Source organism: Akebia trifoliata, chromosome 3, assembly GCF_017979445.1.
Source record: "Akebia trifoliata isolate Shusen 1 chromosome 3, ASM1797944v1, whole genome shotgun sequence".
NCBI lineage: Eukaryota > Viridiplantae > Streptophyta > Magnoliopsida > Ranunculales > Lardizabalaceae > Akebia > Akebia trifoliata.
In genome coordinates this window covers 55,503,421-55,525,371 of record NC_141377.1, presented here as the reverse complement: position 1 = coordinate 55,525,371, position 21,951 = coordinate 55,503,421, and the positions used below count along the sequence as shown (strand labels likewise).

The 21,951-nt window shown below is 36.1% G+C and overlaps 2 protein-coding genes across 3 annotated transcripts; both read right to left on the bottom strand.

Annotated features, from left to right (window-relative positions):
* Positions 1 to 563: 563 nt before the first annotated feature.
* Positions 564 to 3,800, bottom strand: LOC147408124 (Ribosomal protein L19 family protein). Its single transcript, XM_086437003.1, has 5 exons — positions 3,574 to 3,800; positions 3,158 to 3,505; positions 2,987 to 3,073; positions 2,761 to 2,894; positions 564 to 825 (listed from the first exon to the last, which is right to left on the bottom strand). The coding sequence occupies exons 1-5, from the start codon at positions 3,781 to 3,783 to the stop codon at positions 717 to 719; spliced, it is 888 nt and encodes a 295-aa protein (XP_086293129.1). The 5' UTR covers positions 3,784 to 3,800; the 3' UTR covers positions 564 to 716.
* Positions 3,801 to 9,076: 5,276 nt separating this feature from the next.
* Positions 9,077 to 18,129, bottom strand: LOC147408123 (protein mago nashi homolog). Of its 2 annotated transcripts, XM_086437005.1 has the most exons (4): positions 17,879 to 18,129; positions 17,244 to 17,420; positions 9,370 to 9,473; positions 9,077 to 9,254 (listed from the first exon to the last, which is right to left on the bottom strand). In XM_086437005.1, exons 1-3 carry the CDS (start codon positions 18,092 to 18,094, stop codon positions 9,414 to 9,416), a joined length of 453 nt encoding a protein of 150 aa, XP_086293131.1. In that variant the 5' UTR covers positions 18,095 to 18,129; the 3' UTR covers positions 9,077 to 9,254; positions 9,370 to 9,413. The 2 variants fall into 2 exon arrangements, with proteins under 2 accessions (XP_086293131.1, XP_086293130.1); XM_086437004.1 differs by having other exon boundaries at positions 9,077 to 9,473.
* Positions 18,130 to 21,951: the final 3,822 nt, after the last annotated feature.

The following is a 21,951-nucleotide window of genomic DNA, read 5'->3' as shown; positions in this document are numbered from 1 at the left end:
ATTCATTTTGAAGGGTGTGCGATGATCTTAAATCTTGAAAAAATCATCTTATTCATGAGCAATACCAAGGATGATTCATGAGTCGCCTTCGTTATCTTTGACGAGACAACAATGACTTTGCAGATCTATGAACCGAGAAGAGGACAATGAAGAAGAGAAAATTTAAAAAACTTACCTCTTCTAGTTTCTGGTATCATTCATAAACGATATCACGATGCCCCATCAGCTCAATCTTAGACGATTTTTGAATCCGAAACACCAACAGTAGTTCCGAATCCAGATATACTAAAATTACTATACCCTTCACCCCACACATTTGGCTTAGGCAAATGAAATGAAAACCTAATGATTTTGCTGAGAGGTCTTAAATCTCGGTTCTAACATTTTTTGTTTTTTCTGGTTTAAAAGCCTGCTTATTTCCTCAGTATTCATCCCAACACGTAATCAATGTCATATTGCCTTCAGTCCCCAAAGCATGGAGAAAATTGGATGATTGAGATCATCCGATCATATTGAGCAGCGGGTCAACACTGATTTACTTCAAGAGAAAAACACTGATGAGATTTACTTCCAAACAAAAAAACAAAATCAAAAGAATTCTCACAATTTTGAGATGGAATTACAGTTCTCGCAATTTTCATAGACAACGATACACAAAAAGGCTGTTCCGTTCTGTAGTGGGGGAAAAGCAACTGAAGAATAAACTTTGTAGATTTTCATTTGAAGGTGGAGAGTCTAGGGAGCTTATCCCTCAAGTAGTACAACCTTGCCCTCCTAACTTTCCTATGGGCAACTACCTTTATCACTTTGATGTTTGGAGAATACCTGCAATATGACATAAGTTTAAAATGCAAATCACTTCCCATTCTCTTAACACCAAAGACAAACAAGGATTTACATAAATCATACAGTTATAGCATGCAAATATTTTCTTTTCTTTTCTTTTTAAGGTACGTGGGCAAAATGCAAATCTCAATGAGGAAATTAAACCTTCTTCTTGGAATATCATCTCTAATTTCATTCACTCATCACAATTTTCAGCCCAATTGATAATAGGACCTGCTTACAAGATTTCATAAGCCACAACGCACGCCGATCAGGTGATCCCAACTGTCCCATCATCTGTTTCTTTTGTATAGATAGATTATATTTACATTGATTTTTCTAAGTATACCCATCAGATTAATACACAAAGTGGGAGTGGGAGCAGAAAAAGGAAACAGATTTTAAAGAAGACCTAGGAAGAATATGGACTATATATAACATTACCAGCTTTTCTAAGTAGGTTTTTGGTAATTCAGAATTTCAGATATAGATTTCTCTTATGTAAAATGGAAAATACATACATGTCATGATTTAATGATTTTTAGTTGACGATAATTTCAAATTTTCATAATTTACATGTAGAGCCAAAATTGAATAAATACAATATAACTGCGACATTAAAATCTACAGATTTTCTACTAATTGGTTTAGAAGTGATCTAGAAAGTGCAGTTGCTATAGTTTTGATAGGACAAATAACAGATAAGGTATAATTTTGACAGAATTTGATCACACCATGCAGACCATAAAAGGCATGTGTCTGCCTCTTTGAAACTAAGTAACGAAATAGAACAGGTAGTGTTAGCCATGCGCAAGGAAGAAGAAAATGGTTAGTGTGTTTCACATCAGTTTTGAGGTCTACAACATCTAAACACAAGTATAGGATGTATGGAGAATGATTATATTCTATTGATCCATCTAACATATAGCCTTGTAGAGTTGTGCATTTCTTACAATTTACAACAAAATTTCCCATTATGCCTCATGAGGTTATCAAGAGGTGAAATTAGTTTCCCAATAAGTGGAGATACTTTAGGATTAGAATGTATAAATCGGGTTGTATAATACATATAAGTGGTTGACTATGGAATAAACGGTGGACACCTAAATCTATATGCAAAATTGGAATATAATAAACAAGATATGACTATTTTAAATTTCACATGCAAATATTTAGCTTCTGTTGTTCAAATTAATGGAAGGGGATGAACATGCATGCAGTAGATGACATACCGTAAGCTCTCTTTATATAAGATAGATAGATATTAATGAATACTAGCTTAAACAAAACTATATGTACAAGCAATCACAATAATAATTATGAAATATTAAAGAAAAAAAATAAAATCATATAATAGAAGGAAAATAAAATAAAATCATATAATAGAAATATATGTATGACAATTGTATCTGCTAGTTGTATAAGGACAAGTGGAAGCAAAGAAAGACACATACTGAGGTTGAAAGAGGAGATTCATAGTAGCGGATAGGTGTTTTTTAAAGAGTAGGTCGTAGCTAACAAAGGGAACCATTTGATGTAAAGTGCAAGGTTCTTTCACTTTTTTGTTTTTTTTCCTATTAAGACAATCTAGATTGTTCTCTATCAAACAAACGGTCTTGATTACGGCCTTTTCCATATGTTGCCATGTTCATCAAGAGAGCTTCCTAATTGACTAGTTTGGTCTTGCCTTGGTGTTTCGACAACCAAGATATGGACATAAATAAAGTGGAATAGTGGAACAAGATTCGTGCATACAACCCCAAAAGTTAGGATAATACCCTAAAAAAGATGACACATTTTTAGATTCATTCATCAAATACTAAATTCTCATCCATGATTTAATTTTGTTGTTTATTTCCAAATGTGCATCATATAACAACAACAACAACAACAATTCAGCATTCAAATTAATAGTATAGTTAAAGAAATACTTACAGAGGGAAAACAATCTCGACACCAATACCAGCAATTATCCTCCGAATCCGAATTGTAGTGTGGATTCCAGCATTTTGCCTTGAAATAACTATACCCTTATAGATCGAAGCCCTCCGCCTATTTTCTGGGACTTCCTGCAAATCAGTCACATAAACAAAATTGAAATTTCAAGGAAAAAAAAAACTATAAACAGAACAAACAAAGAAAGCTTAAGAACCCTAATTACCAATTTAATTTCAACAACATCTCCAGTCCTGATTTCAGGGATAGGTCTTTCCTTCTCCGAAGCTTCAATTGCTCTCTTATTCAAAATCTACCAATCCAATAACAAAATTTAGTACAAGAACACACATGTAAAACTCAAAAATAATTTAAGAATCAATAAAAATCAAAATACCCCCATTATATCTCCCATCTTGATTCGAGGTTTCCTCGGAGTAGGAGGTTTCGCTTCAGCTTCTACTGCTTCTACTTCTACTTCAACTTCTACTTCTGCTTCCGCTGCAGCTTCTGGTTCAGGTTCTGTATCTACTCCCTCTGAATTCAATTCCGCTTTCACGACAAAGGATCGTTTGGTCCTTCGAATCGCGATAGGGGAAATTGTGGAGTTAAATCTTGTGGATGAAACTCTAGAAAGTGTAATTCGGTTGGCGTTGAAGGAAGATAGGGTAGTAGGGAAGACCGTACAGAACCCTAGTTTCTTCGAAGAACATGGAGAAGTAGTTCTTGGCATTGATATGGGTACCTGTTAATCAAATTGAGACTTTTAATCACAGAGAGAGAGAGAAGGGAGAGAGAGAGAGAGAGAGGTACCTGAGCAAGTAATTTGGAACCCATGATTTCAACAGAAAAGTTAGGGTTTTTATGAGGTTTTTGTGATTGGAGAGAGTGTATTAAGTCATGGGAAGAGGCAAGTGTGTGTGGAGTTGAGTGAGCAGAGAACCTTATCTGAACTCTCAAGTCCGAAGAGAGAAGAGAAATGCGGGAGAGGGAGCTCTGTGAATATGTGACCCTTGACATCATTTTATGCTGCCCTGTCCAATCATTGGACATAGAATCCTGATAGTGGGCCAAGGTTGAATGGGTTGCCTAGAGCCATACAACTAATTAAAGCGACTCATATGAGACCTGTCCCAATCCCAACCTCACCGAGACCATCGATCCTTCTTCAGTTCTTCTAACCCCGCTTGAAGATTTTGAAAGTTCACTACTAAAATGTCAATATTTTTGGAGAAATTCTATTGCCACACCAACTTTTGCTAACGCTACCTCAATTCATATCTAAATCACTATAGAATTAGCACACATCTTTGTTTCTTTAAAGTTCTTAAAATTTTGTACCGTTGCATCCCCTATCATGTTTTGTAGACGTCCAGTGTGTGTGGGATCCTCCAAAAAGTGGGTCATCAAAAATTGCACTCCTCCAACTTGTTCTAATCCTTTCAGAGACAATTCCCATATACATTTTGAATATTTCAAAAATATCAACTCAAAATCTGGTGAGTTCTTTACTTGAGAAATGGTATTTTAGGTACTTCAAAATTTGTCTCTAGGGCAACTGCCTAGAAGTTAAGGGTATTTAGAAAAAAAGTCTATATCTCTGGGTCCATTAAGTATTTTCCCAATTAAGAAAGAAAATGAAATAATTTAAAATTTTCCATTTCTTTATATTTTTTAAACGACCTTGGTGGCAAATCAATTATCAAGGCTCGATTATTATTTAATAGCTAAACACTAGGCTATTCTTTTTATACAATTTTTTTTTTTAAAGATTAAAGGGGGTTAGGCAGATCCCCAACCAGAAAGAAACATAAAATTTCTTTAAGCTCCCTAGGTAGGTCCAATGGGTCCAACATCGAGCTGCTTGACGAGGTGAGGTAAGAGGCCAAAAAGTTTGCACCTTGGTTGCCTTCTCTGTAGCAAAAAAGAGAAGTATATGCTATTGAAGTGTGGCACTATTGTCTTCATAGTCTTGAGGGTTCTTTCTTTTGTCCACAACACTTTGGTCTCCCCATTGATGTTATCTACTGCAACTTTCGAGTCTGCTCTAATGGTAATATGTCTCTTGTTAAGGCTCATTGCTATATTCAGGCCCTTTAGAATTGCTTGTAGCTCGTGGTTGAGGACCAATTCCCTTCAGTGTTTATAGCAAGAACCCCCACCGTGTCTCCATTCCTGTTCCGATGATTGCACCTTCTCCCCCATCATTACCTCTGAGAGAACCATCTGCATTCAGCACATCGATTTCTTCTAATGAATTAGCCCACGAGCATTTCACTGGGTTTCTATGTGTATATTTGGGGTATATCTCCCAGGAATCCATGAATGCTCTGTAGAGGGTGAGTTTTCAGTGCTACCTTCCAAACTTTGAACTCTGAAGTGGACATCTTGAACTATAGTGCGCTCCAAAAGTTCTATAGGTAGGTAGTTATTATGAAATAGTCAGTTGCATCTCCCAACCACAGGTGGTGGACGAAGGCATTGAAAGCCAATCTCTTCATCAGCGAGCTTAGGGAAATCCCTCTAGCATTGTTGCATACTCATTCCATTTCCTTGGTCCATTCCTTGTTTGAGCCATGAAGTTAGATCTTCGTAATAGTTTCTGTCATAGATTGAAGCCAAAATCGCATCTAAGGAATAGGTGATCTTCATTTTCGTTGGCCTTCCTGCAGAAGCAACAACTAGATACTTGAATTATACCCATAGTCTTCATCTTATCTTGTATCTTCAACCCTTTACAAAGACTCAGCCAAGTAATTGCACTGTGCTTGTTTACGTTATTTGAGAACCAAACTAAGGAATGCCAACTAACCCGAGGATTATTTTGTTGAAGGGCCTTGTAGGCTAATTTCATGGAAAAGGTTCCCCTTGTGTCAGGCTTCCATATCACTTTATCCCTTTCTGAACTCTCTTTATCCAGCATTCTGATGTGCTCCCATCTGCTGCCCAGACTTGTTGCCAAATGCATAGGTAAGACCCAGTTGTCTTGGCTGATGAGGGAACTTGCCTTAACTTCAGTGTGCACCTTAGCTTCATAATTGTCCTCCCACAATGGGCAGTTCAGCATCACTCCATCTTGGGATACGGGTCATGCCAGATAAAGGAGTCTCTCCCATCCCCTATTATGTGAGTGATCAGCTCCTGAATTGCTCCGTTTGTCTAAAGCACCTTTCTCTACATCCAAGATGTATCTGTTGGGACAATCACGATCCAGAAGTACCCTTCCTTGATTAAGTTCATTTTGGTCATCACGATCCAGAAGTACCCTTCCTTGATTAAGTTCATTTTGGTCCAAGAAACCCATATGATATCTTTGTTAGAGGCTATGTCCTAGATTTGTCTAGCTATCCCAACGTTGTTTTGGGTCTCCAAGTCACGAAAGCCAAGATCACTTTCTCTTCTATCTCTAATAACTTTCTTCTAGTCGATGTTGTGCATTTTGTTGGTCATACTAGCCCCAACCGAGAGGAACTTGAAATAGATTCTTTCTACTCCTTTGAGGACCTTATTGGGCAGCATCAATACACTAGTCCAGTACACATGCATACTACTGAGCACTGACTTAATCAACTCCATTCTTCCAGCCAAGGATAAAAAAAATTCCCTCCATGTTTTAATTTTGTTCACGAGCTTGGAGAGCAGTGGTTGGCAGTCATTGACTTTAAGTCTAAAAAAGATTAGGGGAACTCCAGGTAAGTCACAGGGAGGGCTCCTTCAAGGATCTGCAGGGTTCGAACTATCTTCTTTTTCTCGATGGCCTTTTATCCTAGAAAAGTAGATGTTACTCTTGTTGCTATTGATTTGCAAACCAGATGCCTTGGTGAACCATGTCAGAGTTTCATTTACAGTTGTAGCCAAAGAAAGGGTACTTTTGAAGAAGATCATGACGTCATTCGCAAAGATCAGGTAGCACAACTTTGGGTCCTTGCAGTTCTTCATTAGCTCCAGGTTTCCCTTGGTAGTAAGTTCCTTAAGCTTCGCAGAGAGGAGTTTTATGACTAGGACAAAAAGGTAATGGGAGAGGTAATCCCCCTGTCGAATACCTTTTCTGCTAGCAAAGTAGTCTTTAAGACTGCCATTGATATGCAGCTCCATATCCATGCTATGAAGGGCTCGAGGAATTTCATCTTTTCTAGGCAGTGGATTATAACTTCCCAGAAGACTGAGTCGTAAGCCTTTTTGAGATCAATCTTGACAATGCATTTGGGGGGACCTTTTGTCTCTGTGGAAGCATGACATTATCCCTGATGGATCTTCTTTTTAATGAAGGCAACTTGGAATGGACTTACCAACTCATTAAGGATCGTTTTAAGTCTGTTCGCAATAATTTTCGAAATGCACTTAGAAAACATTGCAGCAGGCAATGGGCCTGAATTCTTCCTCCATAACTGAATTTTTCAACCTTGGGCACAAGGGTGATGGCAGTGGCATTGACTTCTTTTACAATTTCCCCTCTTTGGAAATACCTACTAATAGCAACTAGCATGTCTCCTTTGCTGATGTTCTAGGACTTTTGGAAGAAGCTGGTTGGGTACCCATTTGGGCACGGGGCTTTATCTCCATCCATGGAGAATAAGGCTGCTCTAATTCTTCCTCTTCCACAGGCATGGTTAACTTGTGGGTTGTTGTGCCTTCCAGTTCCTTCATCTTGACTTCCTAGATGCCATGTTCTACTTTATGGCTCCTACCATAGATATCCTTGTAGCAGGATGTGATTTCTTCCTCTACCTCCTCATTTCCAAGCCAATTCCCATTGCAGTCTTGCAAGGACACAATCCGGTTCCTAGCTTTCCTAGCCAACAAAGATTTATGGAAGAAAGGGGTAATTGAGTTACCAGATTTGGCCATTGGATTCTGGATTGTTGTATAGTGGTAGCCTCCTCTCTTTTGGCAATTTCCTGGTACACATTGGCTATTCTCTTCTCTTCATTGGATAGGCCTCTAATGAGGGGCTACTCCTGAATAGCTCGTTGCACTACCTTCAGCTTTCTAAAGGTTTGAATGGAGGTTTTCTTATCCTCTCCAAACTACTACTTGCTCCGAACATTTAAGACTAGCTTCAACCTCTTGAGCTTTAAGACCATTCTATAGTTTTCCTCCATCTTCCAATGAGGCGACACTTTCCTAGCAATACCTTCTTTATTAATTTCTCTAACTCTAATTTCCATAACCCCCATGATATCTACATGGTTCTTGTTGATAAACCTCCTAACTTCCTCTTGCTTGAGAAGGTCATTCAACCCTCTAATGTTTCAGGCAACATACTTTACTGGGACTTATCAAATATTTCTCCCCTTCTCCTCTCCCTCTCTTGGGTGTCTGAGTTCTTATTGTAGTTGTGCACGGCTCTCATAACATATTTCCTCAACACCATTGCATGCTGCATCCTATGAGTCACACGTGTTGTCCCTCCTTCCAGGTATTTCATTGGTCTTCCTTGATGGTGGGCTTACCAGTGCTGGGAACTCCTCTACATTTAAGAAATTCCGTATCTCTAGAAGTTCAGTATCTTTTTATACATTTCCTCATGATTGACAAGGGATCATTTATTATACTTTATGATAGATTTAGTGAGCTGCTATTAGCACCCAAACTTTTACTTATTACACTCCCCTTTCTTACACTATTTATCACCCCCAATAAAAGATTACCATTCAAACATTACCAAGGTTTGGCTCAAACTCGTTCAAACGATTTTAGTAGTTGTTTACAATTAAGATTAGGTTCATATAAAATCTTAATTACAAAAAATAGAAATCTAGCCAAAAACATTAAAGAAAAAAGAAAGAGAACTGCTATTAGCACCCAACTTTTACTTATTCTCAACCATTTAATTTTTTTGTTTTAACTGAGATGTAATAAGTAAAAGTTGGGGTGCCAATAGCAGCTCTCTGGAATTACTATCAAAACAAAGTAAATTTGGTTTAAATATACTTACCTCGAGAACACCTTTGAGAATCCTCACATTTTGCAAAATTTGAGCAAAAAACAATTATTTTCAATTCATTGGATCATCTATAAACCAACTTTATTGTTATTTAGTGAATGATGTGGAAAAGACTAATCATGCTTACACGTGCCAGCTAGCTTAGGTGGCAACCAAAGACCTCGGTACAAAAAGCAGTAGCAAGGAACATATATGGCAGCAAAACACACTTTCTGTACGAGGCTGATGTGGCAAGGGCACAGAACTGTTGATCTTATTCCGCATGCATCCGAAGAAAAAGATCTATGGTTCTGTGCCCTTACCACGTCAGCCACATTGATTTATCACGGCTCAATTAAAAAAGCCATTTCCTAGGACAATAAACTAAAATTCATCATCAAAAGCAGCCCCAAACAGGTATCTGTATAATTTTAAAACGAAGACCACTTTCAACTATCAAAATCAATCATCAAAGCCTCATTCCAAAATTTTGAGGTCTGATGAACAAATCTTGTTCCTCCATTCAATCCCGTACAAAGTCACATCTTTTGTCGAAGTGTTCGTACCCCTGCCAAAGCGATTCGCTCAAATGTCACAAAAACACATTCACCAAGAAATTTGATCCAAATAAACATCAAATGGCTAAGCACAATACAAACAGCAATGAATGCGATGAAACATGCCTCTCAAATATTGTTCCTACTCATATTGACACTGTTGTCCTAATTTAAATGGGCTTGATCTTGAAATGGAGTGAGATGAGAGAGAACACAAAGCACTTCAAGTCCTGCAATCATTGAGAATCCAAGAATAGAGCAGTTCATTAGACCATGGTAAATAGAAAATGTTAAAAGTTAAAACCCTGAATACTAAGCAATTTAGCTATCTTTTGTTTCCCAATATATATATAAAAATCTCATTAAACGAAAGAAGAACTTACAAAAGCAGGTTGAGCAGGCCTACCTAGAAGACCCTTTGAGATAACAATTTTATTTGGCAACGAAAAGTAATTGCATGCTTTCATGTCTTTATTGGATAGTGATCACAACAGCAATAAAATAAAATTGTTCTCTGTTATAAGATAAAATTTGACTGAAAATGGAACTTAGTAACAGCCAAGTTGGTAGAACATGTGGAGTGTTGTTCTCCACACCCTAGGTTCAAACCCTCTTGAACCCAACTTCACCTTGCTAACCACTAATCCTTTACCTAACCAAAAAAAAAAAAGTAACAGCCATTTCCACAACATAATTTGAGTCCACCTTCCACCACAAGGAGTATCCTATAACAAGAACAAAATTATTTCAAGTGTACATTTTTTTTTTTGATAAATATAAATTGTATAAATAAAAAGAAAGGGAGGCTGGGATTTCAAGTGTACATTCCTTTAACTACCTAATGTATTTCACCTTTTTTCTAAAAAAAAATTATATAGAGTTGTGACACAAGATGGAACCAGAATAACTTCGTACCCCTCCCCCCTCCTCTTTTGTTTGGGGATTAGTAGGAAAGAAAATTGTTGATTCAGTGTCATATGCATTATATTTTGTTGGCAAGCAAAGGTGGTTAGAAGTCAACATGGTGGGTTCAATGAGGTTTGAAACAACGTCGTGCGATCAACTTGGCTAAGTTGGCACTGGGCATATAAGATCAAAAAAGAAACCATTCAAGATCTCCAAGTCAAATTCACATTTCTTATTGTAATTCTTAGGGTACCAATGCCCTTATGAGAATTCACCACCTTACACTTCGTCAAATGGTATTATTCATAATAACATTCGAATCTTTCCACACTAAGTTCCTCAGCACTTTCTTTGTCAAATAGTACATTAAGCCCATCTAAAGTGTATATACTTCGCAATACCTCTTTATCTATTTTGGATTTAAAAAAAAAAAAAAAAGATTTTCCATGAAACAAGCTTTTTAATGAAATGCACACTAACAAAATCCTAACTAGCTCCAAGAGGAAGGCCCAGGTAGAAAGCATTGGCAACCTGCTGATGGACTGCCCATATTCCAGAAGTATTTGGGATAGTATTCTAGTCAGATCACTATATTTTAGAGCATCCCTTTCATGGGATAATGAAGTAAGGTGGGCAATAAACTCATTCAAGGGCAAAGACACTTCAAGTGAAGTCAAGAAGTGCGCCTTCATAGCTTACATTTACTGTATCTAGTTGGAGAGATGTCGAAGGATCTTAGAAAATGAATTTCTTGCTCCTCCTTAAGTGGAGAGGAGAAATAGTGAATGAGGTCAGATGTAGAATCTCAAACAAATGCCCCAAAGTTGAAGACTCCCCCCTCCACTAGAGCCTTCTTTGCTTCGTGGAATATTGATGTGGATTTCTTCCATAAGAGGGTGATCCTTTGCAAGTGGAAGGCTCCACCTCAAGGGGATTGGATCCTCAATACTGATGGCTCTCTCAAGGGTCTTTTAAGAGGCAAAGCTGCAATCTTAAGAGACTCTACTGGCAGCAGCCCCATTAGCTGCACCATGGCTGATTCTGTCCTTATGCATGACATGAGTTCTCAAACATTAAGCAAGGGCTTAAGGCTCCAACCTTATGGTTGCTTCTGATTCTAAAGTGGCAATTCAGATTATCCAGGGATCTTTGGGCCCCCCTTGGTTTGCAAGAAGAATCATAAGGGATAACAAGCTTATAATGGATTACATCCACCACATTATATTTACTTTGGTTTATTGGAAAACTAATAGAGTAGCAGACTACCTTGCTTCCTTGTTTCGGTCCATGACCCAAGAGGTAGTTATCCCACCTCAAGATTTTAATGTTGTGCTAAATTGCATTGTACGGAATGACACGAATGGGCGGTCCTATGTAATAAGTTTGAATTTTTTTAATTCACTTTAATATAGTCAGTGGGGGTCTGCTTAAACCTCTGAATACCTTCCCGAAAAAAAAAAACCAAGAAAAATGTTGAAATCCTCTCTACACTGCAGCCCCACTCACCTAGGTACATATACCTATCTAATGCTCTTGACACCATTCTCCACAAGGCTTCTATCACCACTTCAAAACGGGAAAAATAGGGAGGAAGGGGGAGGAACCCTGGTAGATATGGGATCATCCCCTAGTCTAATCTCCAAATCAAGGACTCCCACCCACTCAAAACCATCCACCAAAATCTAAAAAGAGGCAGAGAAGACACTTTTGAATCAAACTCTTAACCTCATACAAACCCCAATTTTTACAGCATATCATGCACAGAATTGCTATTAAAATGATCATAAACCTTCTCCATGCCAATTATACAAAATATACTACAGCTACCATCATGTCTCCTAGAATCTACAAACTTATTAGCAATCATGGCCTTGTTTGGAGATTGCTTCCAAGAAGGAGATCTTTGAGACTCAATTCTATAAAAATAATGATTACAAAATTGGCATTTGGTGACAGTGTTTAGGAAGTGTATTATGGGACTTAGAGGTGGTGTGCATTTGGTGAGCAAGCAACTTCTCTAGACATTTTGGCAATTATGCTAGAAGCTTTGGACATTTGGTCAATAGATTATTAACCTAGAGATACTCTAAAGGTACTTTTGTCATTAACAAAAAATCAAGGGCATTTACATCCAACAATACGTCAACTTTAACATTTGCCTGATTTTGGCAAAAGCTGGAAGCAGGAAGATGGTCTGAGCAATTTCTACTTTTGGCCCAATTTCAAGTTCTTCATTTTCTGGGAAGCGCAAAGTAGAGTTGTAAAGCCGTTACCAAATGCAAATTCAAACCTAAAGTGCTTTGGGGAAAAAAAGGAAACGAGACCTCAAACACATTCTCGAACTCAACTTAAAAGTCAATCCAAAATTTTGCCTCCTTCTAACAAAAGCTCCTTGCTTACAATACATGATTACTAGATGCACTACCCTAGTTCTAAAAGTTAAAGTAGCGTTTGGAAACATGTTTGGGGGCTCCTTGCCATGCTTTTGGCCCTAAAAATGCCTTGGGATTTAAATTTTTTGTATTGGAAATACCTCGAGATTTTGCTTTCCACAAAAGTAGAAGCTGTCCAGACCAACTTCCTGCTTTCAACGTTAAAAAGAGTCCAAAGAAACTTAAAGTTACATATTTTGTGACAAAAATCCCTTACCTTTTTAGTTGGTGATAATGACTAAAATGCCCCTAGAGTTTCATATGATACTAAATCAATGAAAAATAAAAAAGATCCAAAACTTTAATGTAATTACCAAAATGTCCAAAAGAAAGTTGTTACCAAAAAAAAAAAACCTTCCTAAACATTCTCACCAAATGATTTATTATGCAACTGTGATTCCACTGGGTACAATGTAGTTAAGGGCGAAAGGCGCAAAGGCCTCCTAGTGCCTAAGGCACACGCCTAAGTTAAGTAAGGCACAATAAAATTATAAAAGTTAAATAGTGAAAGGTGGGTTCTAGATATTTTATACTTATAACATGTACAAATGAGAGTTTTTACAAACAAGTTAAAGTATTCAACACTTCAAGAAGAAGAACGATCATTAGTTAAAGAAAAAGGAGAGAGGAATAAGAAGTATAAAAAGAAGGGAAGCCTCTTAATAAAATTGTTTTACCCATCAAAAAAAGAAAAAAGAAGGGAAGAACAAAAAGTAAAAGTAGAAATAGAATTAAAAGTAAGCCAACAAAATGTGTTGTTGTTGTTGCTACGATAGAACAACAACTATGGTTAGCAATGGGTGGGTTCTGGTCAAGCTTGGTTGAGCACTAACCAAACCCTAAAAAGACGGACTCAACCTTAGACTAGCCTAATACCCTAATCAGGCCTAAGTCAACTAAGTCCTACCAAGATTTGGTTAAGTAAAAATTATCAAATGTAAAATTCAATATTTTTAATGATAATTCTTTTAACTTTCCAAATAAATTTTCTTTTATATGTTAAAAGCATACAATCAAATATGAAATTAGTCTCTTAATTAAATAAATTAATTCATTTTTAGTAAGGTGCATGCCTGGTACGTCTTGCGCCTTGACTGAGGCGTAGTCAAGGCATGTGCCTTGGTGCACCTCACTAAAATTGCCTCGCCTCACATGTATTAAGGCACATTCGTTTCGGTCCACCTGACCTTGAGGCGCACTAATGGAATATATCTAATAGATGCACTTTCGACAAATGCACCCATTCCATAAATAGGGCTTTAAGGATTTGTCGCGATCCCATCAGTGCACTTACATAGGACAAGGAAAGGGTTGCTCAGACCAAGGGATCAAAATGGAACCATCCCATCTGCTAGATGAAATAGCAGGAGGAGTTGTGAGTATAGTCTCGCATCGACTAGGTAAACGTTCAAAACATGGGCTACAAGGGCAAGCTTGATTTTATCATGTAGGACGCGTTTCAAAGTCGTGGGGGGTAAAAACCCAAAGCGGACAATATATTATAAAAGTGGGGCAAGGGCACTACATGTGATATCATAGTCGAGGGCAGTTCATCTTGTTAAGTGGGGAGAATGTCACAATCTTGTCGGTGTGCCTACCTAGAACAAGGAAAGTCCACTAAGACCTAAGGGTTGAAGTAGAGCCATCCTATGTGTTGGATGGAATGGTAAGGGAGTCGTGAGTTTAGTACCATATCAACTAGGTAAATGTTCAGATCCTATGCTAAGCTTGACCTTATCGTGTAGGACTCATTTTAAAGTCGTGCGAAATAAAAACCCAAAGCGGACTATATCCTACAAGTGTCGCCTAGGGACACTATAGGATTTGATTATGAATAGGTCTAAACTTCTAGACATCATGTGTGCCTCAATTTTGGGGGACAAGGCAATGAAGGTATCGTTGGAACATTAATCAAGTAAGCACCACCTTAAAAATCCTTAACCTTCATAAATTCCTCAAAAATCACCTCCGAGAAACCTTTAAACTGTCAAAGAAAAACCATCCAAATCGAAGCCTTTTAACCATCCAACTCTGTATTTGAGGGTACAATTCCCACTTTTAAATGCATTTCAACCCAAAAGCTTTCTTTAGCACCAATGTTATCCAAACAAAGATGATTTAAAGTAGGTCTAAATGATGTAGGCTCAATATATGAATTTGAACGAAATTCATCCAAATTTAATTTTCCTCCTCCTCCCAAACACCATTTATCTTTAGAATTTTGTTGTTTCTACTCAGAGCATTCATTGTGTTATGAAAACTTGGTGTTGTTGCCCTTTTCTTCCATCATTTGACACTCAATTTTTATTTTCGATGGATTTCTCCTCGTTTCATGACCTTATCATAATCAACTTTAAATTGATCATCTTGTTTCTTTCATCAATTGAGATGGCTCTAATATTATCTTTTCTAACAATTTTTCCAATAACATATTTTTTCTAATTATAGCCATCCAAACTCATCCTTGTCCCAAATCCCGTTTTTTTATTTGAAGCTTTAACTTTCTTTTAAATATGTAACCCTCTATCTCCCATAAGAAGAAAACAATGTCCACATTTTCCTCAAGAACCTTAAGCCACAAGTTATCGAACCGAAAAGGTGATGGGTAAGTCTTGAGTCACCGTAGTTTAATTACATTGATGAATCGATGAATTAATCACCAAATCGAACAATCCACCACCCCCCACCAAATAAGGGTTTTGACTATTTTTTCTCTGCTTTTTCTAAACCCCCCCCCCCCCCGGTGAACTCCACCTTTTACCATCTACCATGTCTTCTTCTTAAGTTCCAAGGTATATTGGTCTTTCTTGCGAACTTGATTTGTCCCTAAAAACCCATCATCTTTGACCTACATTCTTATTCAAAAATCTTGTTAAACATGTTAGAAATTTTCTAACAATTTTGAATTAATAAAAAAAAAAAATACACTTATTTTAAATTTTTTGGAATAGCAAAAAGTTTGTTTAAAAAGTGGTTGTACTTTTAAAATAACTTTGTCCTTTTATAAATTCAAATGTTTTGGAGGAAAATGAAATTTTCTTTAAAGCTTTTAGTTTTATGAAAACTTTACTTTTTATCTAAAAACTTTTAGTCTCACGTGAAATAAAAGTGAGACTCGCCTCAAACTAATAAATGATTCATCATTTATTATAATTGTTATTAAATTGGAAAGATTTTGTTGTATGTGCAAAATGACGACTTACTGCACTGCAGTGTTTGGGCAAGCACGCCGTGCGATTGGGTGTTTAAGGTGCTTTAGAGGCGCACTTTGTACTTCGCATGTATGCATCGTTGCAAGGAATGTTGGAAAAATTGTATGAAAGCAACAAATAACTAAGAAGATGAAGAAAGATTGATTGTTCTTTAAGGCAAGTTGTAGGGACGTTTTCTTTAAATTTTATTTGCCCCCATTCAAGTGTTAAATGAATAATATAAGTAGGTTTTAACAAACACGTTCCCAGGACACAATGAAACCCAGTCTCTCTGTTATCTCCCATTGTTTTTGCAATAACAAGAAGAGATATGAACACCAATAATTTACACCCAAAAAGAAGAGAGATTAAAAATATAAGAAAATTTGTAATTTTCAACGAGTAAAATGTATTCTAAAAGTGTGAATTTATAGAGTGAATTATCACTTTTAGGAGAGGCACCATGATTGTTGCTTCAATAGTCATCTAAGATTCTTGTTAGATAGTCACACCCTTCTGGAATGGACACCAACAGTTACATAAACCTTCTTGACCCGCAATCAACTCTTTTTGACTCGTGATCATGCCCCTTGACAAGTCATGGCACATTCAAATCACGTTGACCCGTCCTCATGTGACAGTCAAGGTCACAACAGTCCATCCATTAACCATGCTCAATCATTCCGAACAATCTATCAACCCGATAGTCCATCGTTTACCAAACATAGAAGAGTTCTCAATGTTCTTTGCGATAATGCGTGTGTGCGAAGTGCAAAGTGTGCCTCTAAAGCGCCCAAAACACCCGATCACCATTTTGCACGACACGTGTGCGTGAATGCGGCAACGAGCCGCCGCTTTGTATATACAACAAAATCTTTCCAATTAAACAACACTTACAATAAATGAGGAATGATTTATTAACTTGACATGAGTCTCACTTCTATTCCATGTGAGACTAAAAGTTTTTAGTCAAAAAAGAAAAGCTTTCATAAAACTAAAAGCTTTAAAGAAAATTTTATTTCACTCCAAAATATTTGAATTTATAAAAGGTCAAAATTGTGTTAAAAGTAAAACCATTTTTTAAACAAACATTTTGATATTCCACAAAGACTTTAAAATAATTATAATTTCTAACAAAACATTTTTTTTTTCATTTTCAAAATAAGAACCTTGATTCCCCTCAAGGTCCCCCCTCCTAAAACGCTATCGTCTTCGACCTTCAAATCTCAAGAACAAGATAAGGAGGTTGAAATATGATGGGTTTGGGTGAAGAAACTCAAAACATCAGTTGTATAACCCCGAAAAGTCTGAAACTTCCCAATTTTTTTCCCTAAACTTTGGCTCATTCATCAATACTGTCAACTCCGAACTTGTTTAATACGCTACAGACAAAAAACCAAACCTCAAAACAATACCATAAATCACTAACTTTAAAACTAAAATTCTTCTTTGGGTTTAATTATCAACCAACCTGAACAAGATAATAAAATATTCGAAGCCCTTCGGGATCTTTGCTGCTCTGCACATCAACAAGCGATCCAATCTTCGAAGTAGTAAAGGAGATGTGTTCATTCCCCATCACAATCTCCAGCTCCTGTCGCCCAACACGATCCGGCTCTGGCCAGTTATTATCATCTTCCTTCATAATCTGGAATAAAAATCTCATAAAACCCCAAAAAACATGGTAGATTCAATAGAATTCAAGAAAGAGAACAACAATAGAACCCTAATCTGAGACAAAAACAATCAAACCTAATAAAAGCCCCAAAAACGGTAAATTCTAACAACAGAACCCTAGACACACTAGTCAGAAAAAAAAATCAATCAAATAACACAAAACCCCTAAAAACACCGTAAATTCAATAGCATTTCAAAAAAAGAAAAAGAAAAAGAAAAAATAACTATAATAGATCCATATAAATCCTAGAAAAACCCTAATCTGAGAACAAAAATCATAAAAATATCGTAGATTCAATAGAATCTCAGAAAGAGAACAATAATAAAACCCTAGAAACCCCAAAATCTGAGAGAAGAATAAATATGAAAATATCGTAGATTCAATAGAATCTCGGAAAGAGAACGACGATAAAACCCTAGAAAACGAACCTCGCTCTCAGAGATGATTCGACGGCATTCTTTGAGGACAGCGGGAGTGAGGAAGACTTCTTTACGGATCATGGTGTCGTTCTTGTAGTTGGAGTTGTTGGCGTACCGAAGCTTTCCATCGGGTCGAAACTCGAACTCTAAGAATTCGTGACCGAACTTTCCTTTGTGTCCAACGTAATATCGTAGATAAAATTCTCCATTATCTTCGCCCGCCATCTCCCTCGAGGTATGTCTTGTGTTTTCCCCCTTAAATAATGGAAGGAAAATATAACTAGTGTAGTTTGCATACTGAGTCGACTCGTCGAGTGCAACTCGACTAGCGAGAGTTAACCATGGTTTTTAAACTCGATATCTCGTCTCGTCTCGTTCAGCTCTAATACCAAGTTGACTCGTACGATACGTCTTGTCTTGTTTGAGTTGTCTCGTTCAACATTGAGACAATGGTTTTTAACCATTGGAAAAATCTGAAAAATTATGAAATAATTCCTATTAAAAAATGAACAAAAAAAATATAAAATAAAAAAAATCGATTTGGGGGTGAACGAATAGAAGGTTGAGGCTTTAACTCGTTGTCTCGATTAACTCGAACGAGATTTTAAAAATCTCATTCGATACATCTCGTTAAACTTGTAAGTTAATCATTTTATGCATTGTCTCGTTTATATTACCTGAGATATTGAAAAATATCGTCCGAGATAAATCTCTTATCTCACGATACGCGATCGTCTCAAAATACTTTGTAAGTTGGTCTCGTTCAACTCTGATATCAAGTTAACTCGAGCGATACGTCTTAGTCTCGACAAGTTTAAAAATCATAGAGTTAACCCATTAAGATTGATTTTTTTAGATATCAATTTCCTTTTTATAGAAATGAATTTGAATAAAAGGTTGAAAGCTATGTTAAAAGAAGTTAAGGAAGCCAAAGGAAAAGGTGATTCGTTTCATTGAAGAAATTCAAGTTGTTCTTTGAGCAGGTCGTATAGAGGGTTCGATGGATGCCGCCAATCTGTTAAAACCAACGCCCACTCAAAAGATGCCTAGCAAGTTTATGTCGCAAAGTCTAGCATCGTGGATATGAAAAGGACGCTTAAAGGGTTGGTTGAAAGAGAGGTATGAAGGTCATCTTGGAGTAAGGGATTCAAGATCGAGCTCGTATTATTGCTGCCTATTTATCAAATATATACATTACGCACCTACCGGATAAGGCAATCGATCTAGTTGATGAAGCTTTTGCAAATGTGAGAGCCCAGCTTGATAGCCAATCAAAAGAGATAGATAATCTTGAAAGGAAGAGAAGGGCAAAGCAAGCAAAGCTAGGCTAGCCCAAGTTTAAAAGAATTGGATGATTTGAGAGACAAATTGTAGTTGAAATGCTTTTGATAATTTTTGAAAAATTAATATTATTTGCCTTCTTCCTTTTTGTTTGAATCTTGATGTTTTCTCCATTTTCTTGAATCTCCCTTCCTTACTTCATTTCTTGTCTCCCCTTTTTTTGAAATTTCTGAGATTTGAGAGTGAGTTTTGACTGAAGAGCACTCTCATCAAATTGGTCACTATGCTTTAATTATTCGACTGATAAAGTTTAGAGGTCCTTTGTCTCTTCTATGATAGCAACAATATCATGATATTTTTCAGGCAAGCTATTTAAAATTTTCTTCACTATCTTTTGATCATTTATATTTTCACCATGATATTTCATTTGATTAACAAATTCAATGACTCTAGAAAAATAATTCTTTTTGAATTCAAAGTTCTTTGTAGAGGTGATTTTTGGGATCACCTTGAAATCTTTGTTCACTCGTGCGTAGGATTTTCCTTGGACCGTCCCTATCCCCTTATATACAAAGCTTATGATGCCTAAGTTAGATCCCACAAAAGTTTTGATAAAGTGTTTGTGAGTGAGAAATTGTGTACCTTTTGGAATGATTCTTCTCCTCTATCTATATCTATTATGTTCAGTCTAACACGAATCTACTACATGTGGGGGTTGTCGGATATACACATACTACCTTAAATAATTTGCCTTCATGCATATGAAATGCATCTCGTAGTCTAGAGCATACCTTAGAAAATTTTGTAGACCTCTCAATTTGCATAAATTTGCTAATACCACCAATATACTTTAAATTAGTTCCTTTTGTTAATTGTCCACCTCAAAAACAAACAAGGAACATCTTCTTTGTATTCATGTTTCTAACTGATAAACAAAAGCATACGAATACTTAATTAGTTGTCTATAACATAGTGAAGTGATCTAATGTACTGTTAAAGTTATTTAATACAACATAAATGAGAAAAAAAAATATTAGTCAAATGTATTGGTCTAGATTTTTAAAAAGAATTTCTACAAATTTCAGATTAATTATGTTATAATCAAAGTTTGATGATTTGTTGGATATGTATAACTTCGACGTATAATTATAAATCGTCGAACCTCAATTTCGTTTGCAACTCATCTACAACAAAAATATGAAATAAGTTAGAAAAGTTGAGTAACTAATTTCGTTTATTTCATAACACAATTAATCTTGGTGTTTTGTTTGAAAAAGTAGAAGAAAGAAAGAATTCCTATATGAAAAATCTTATAACCTACGATTGAGGGAAAATATAAGATTAGGGTTTGATTGGACGTGACAAGGAGTCGATTCCACCATCTTCTTTTTCGTTTCTTGAGCAGATGCACAACAATACAAGGTAATAAATTTCCATGCACTTCAGTTAAAAGATAGTTGCTAATGGCACGCCAACTTTTACTTATTACACCCAATCAAAATTAAAAAAACAGTCAATGGTTGAGAATAAGCAAAAGTTGGAGTGCAAATAGAAACTCTTTCTATTTTTACATTTTATCTTTTTGTTATTTCTATTCGTTAGATTTAGGAATTTATGTGGACCTCAACCATTGAAGTTGTTTCCATGTGTTAATGTTAAAATAACAACTTGACCCAAACTTTTGTAATATTTGAAGGGATTCTTCCCAAAATGTGCTCAACTTCTATCTAAATTCTGATTTTGATACATTGTTCATTTTAATTCCCAAAATCTACATTTCAAGTGAATTCATTACTTTTATAAGTAATGAATTCATTGCTATATCTATTAATTCATAAATATTAAAAGTGACGAACTCATGAGTTCATAATTTATAAAAATGACGAATGCATATTTTGGAAATTAAATTGATCAGTATACAAAAATTCAGAATTTCGCCATATTTAGTGCACTAAATGGAGATTCACCCATATTTCAATGGTGTGTTTTAATCTTTAATTACAGGGTGATAAATAATTTTAAAAATCAAATTGTAATAAGTAAAAGTTGGGGTGCCAATAACAACTCTCCAAAAACATGGTAAAGAATTATTTTTCACCATTGGATTTTAGTTTTATGTTTGGGAGTTCGAAGGCAGTCGAATTTTAAAACCTTGGATCAAGTTTAAAAAAATTATTTTTAAAATTTTTTTAATCTCAGTTTTTTCAAAATCTGGAGGCTTTGGTGTTGGATGGATTGCACATTTGATAATCCATTTTTGGCTCAACAGCACTCACAAAGATCTCAAATCTCCACGAATACATGTGGAGAATATGCCATCGAATATTCGTGGTACAAAATCCGCGCCAACAACATTTTCATATCCTCCAAATATTGCCACGTTAGCCTCTATTTAGGTTCGTGTTTACTTCTCGAGAACGATGATCCCATACTCCTTTGACGTTTGGTAACTAACCAACTCCAGATCTCTTATGGCCAATCATGTGAAACTCCTGTGACCGACCTATCCGAAAATGTTTACCATTGATCGTATCCATTAGAACTTCGAAGCATACAAATTTCCAAAATTCTTTGATTAAGTTACTAATTAAGTTGAAAAATTATTAATTAATCAATGACTTATGGATTAATTATCTAATATGGTAACATTTTTGCCTTTCAACTTCAAATTTTGACCCTTTTCTAACCTTCTAATTTAAAGAATATAAGATAAGGGTTTTGGAGAGTTTACAAATAACAAACTTTGAGATAAAAAAGACATTATTTATATAATCATTATTTTATTTTTTTAATTTTTTTGT

Coding starts and splice junctions, on each gene's coding strand:
- LOC147408124 (XM_086437003.1), bottom strand. CDS start 3,783: ATGATGTCAAGGGTCACATATTCACAGAGCTCCCTCTCCCGCATTTCT. Junction 3,074..3,157: donor AGATGGGAGATATAATGGGG/GTATTTTGATTT, acceptor TTGGATTGGTAG/ATTTTGAATAAGAGAGCAAT. Junction 826..2,760: donor GTCGAGATTGTTTTCCCTCT/GTAAGTATTTCT, acceptor GTCATATTGCAG/GTATTCTCCAAACATCAAAG.
- LOC147408123 (XM_086437004.1), bottom strand. CDS start 18,094: ATGGCGGGCGAAGATAATGGAGAATTTTATCTACGATATTACGTTGGA. Junction 17,421..17,878: donor GAATCATCTCTGAGAGCGAG/GTTCGTTTTCTA, acceptor TTTTTATTCCAG/ATTATGAAGGAAGATGATAA. Junction 9,474..17,243: donor TATTTTATTATCTTGTTCAG/GTTGGTTGATAA, acceptor CAATGATTGCAG/GACTTGAAGTGCTTTGTGTT.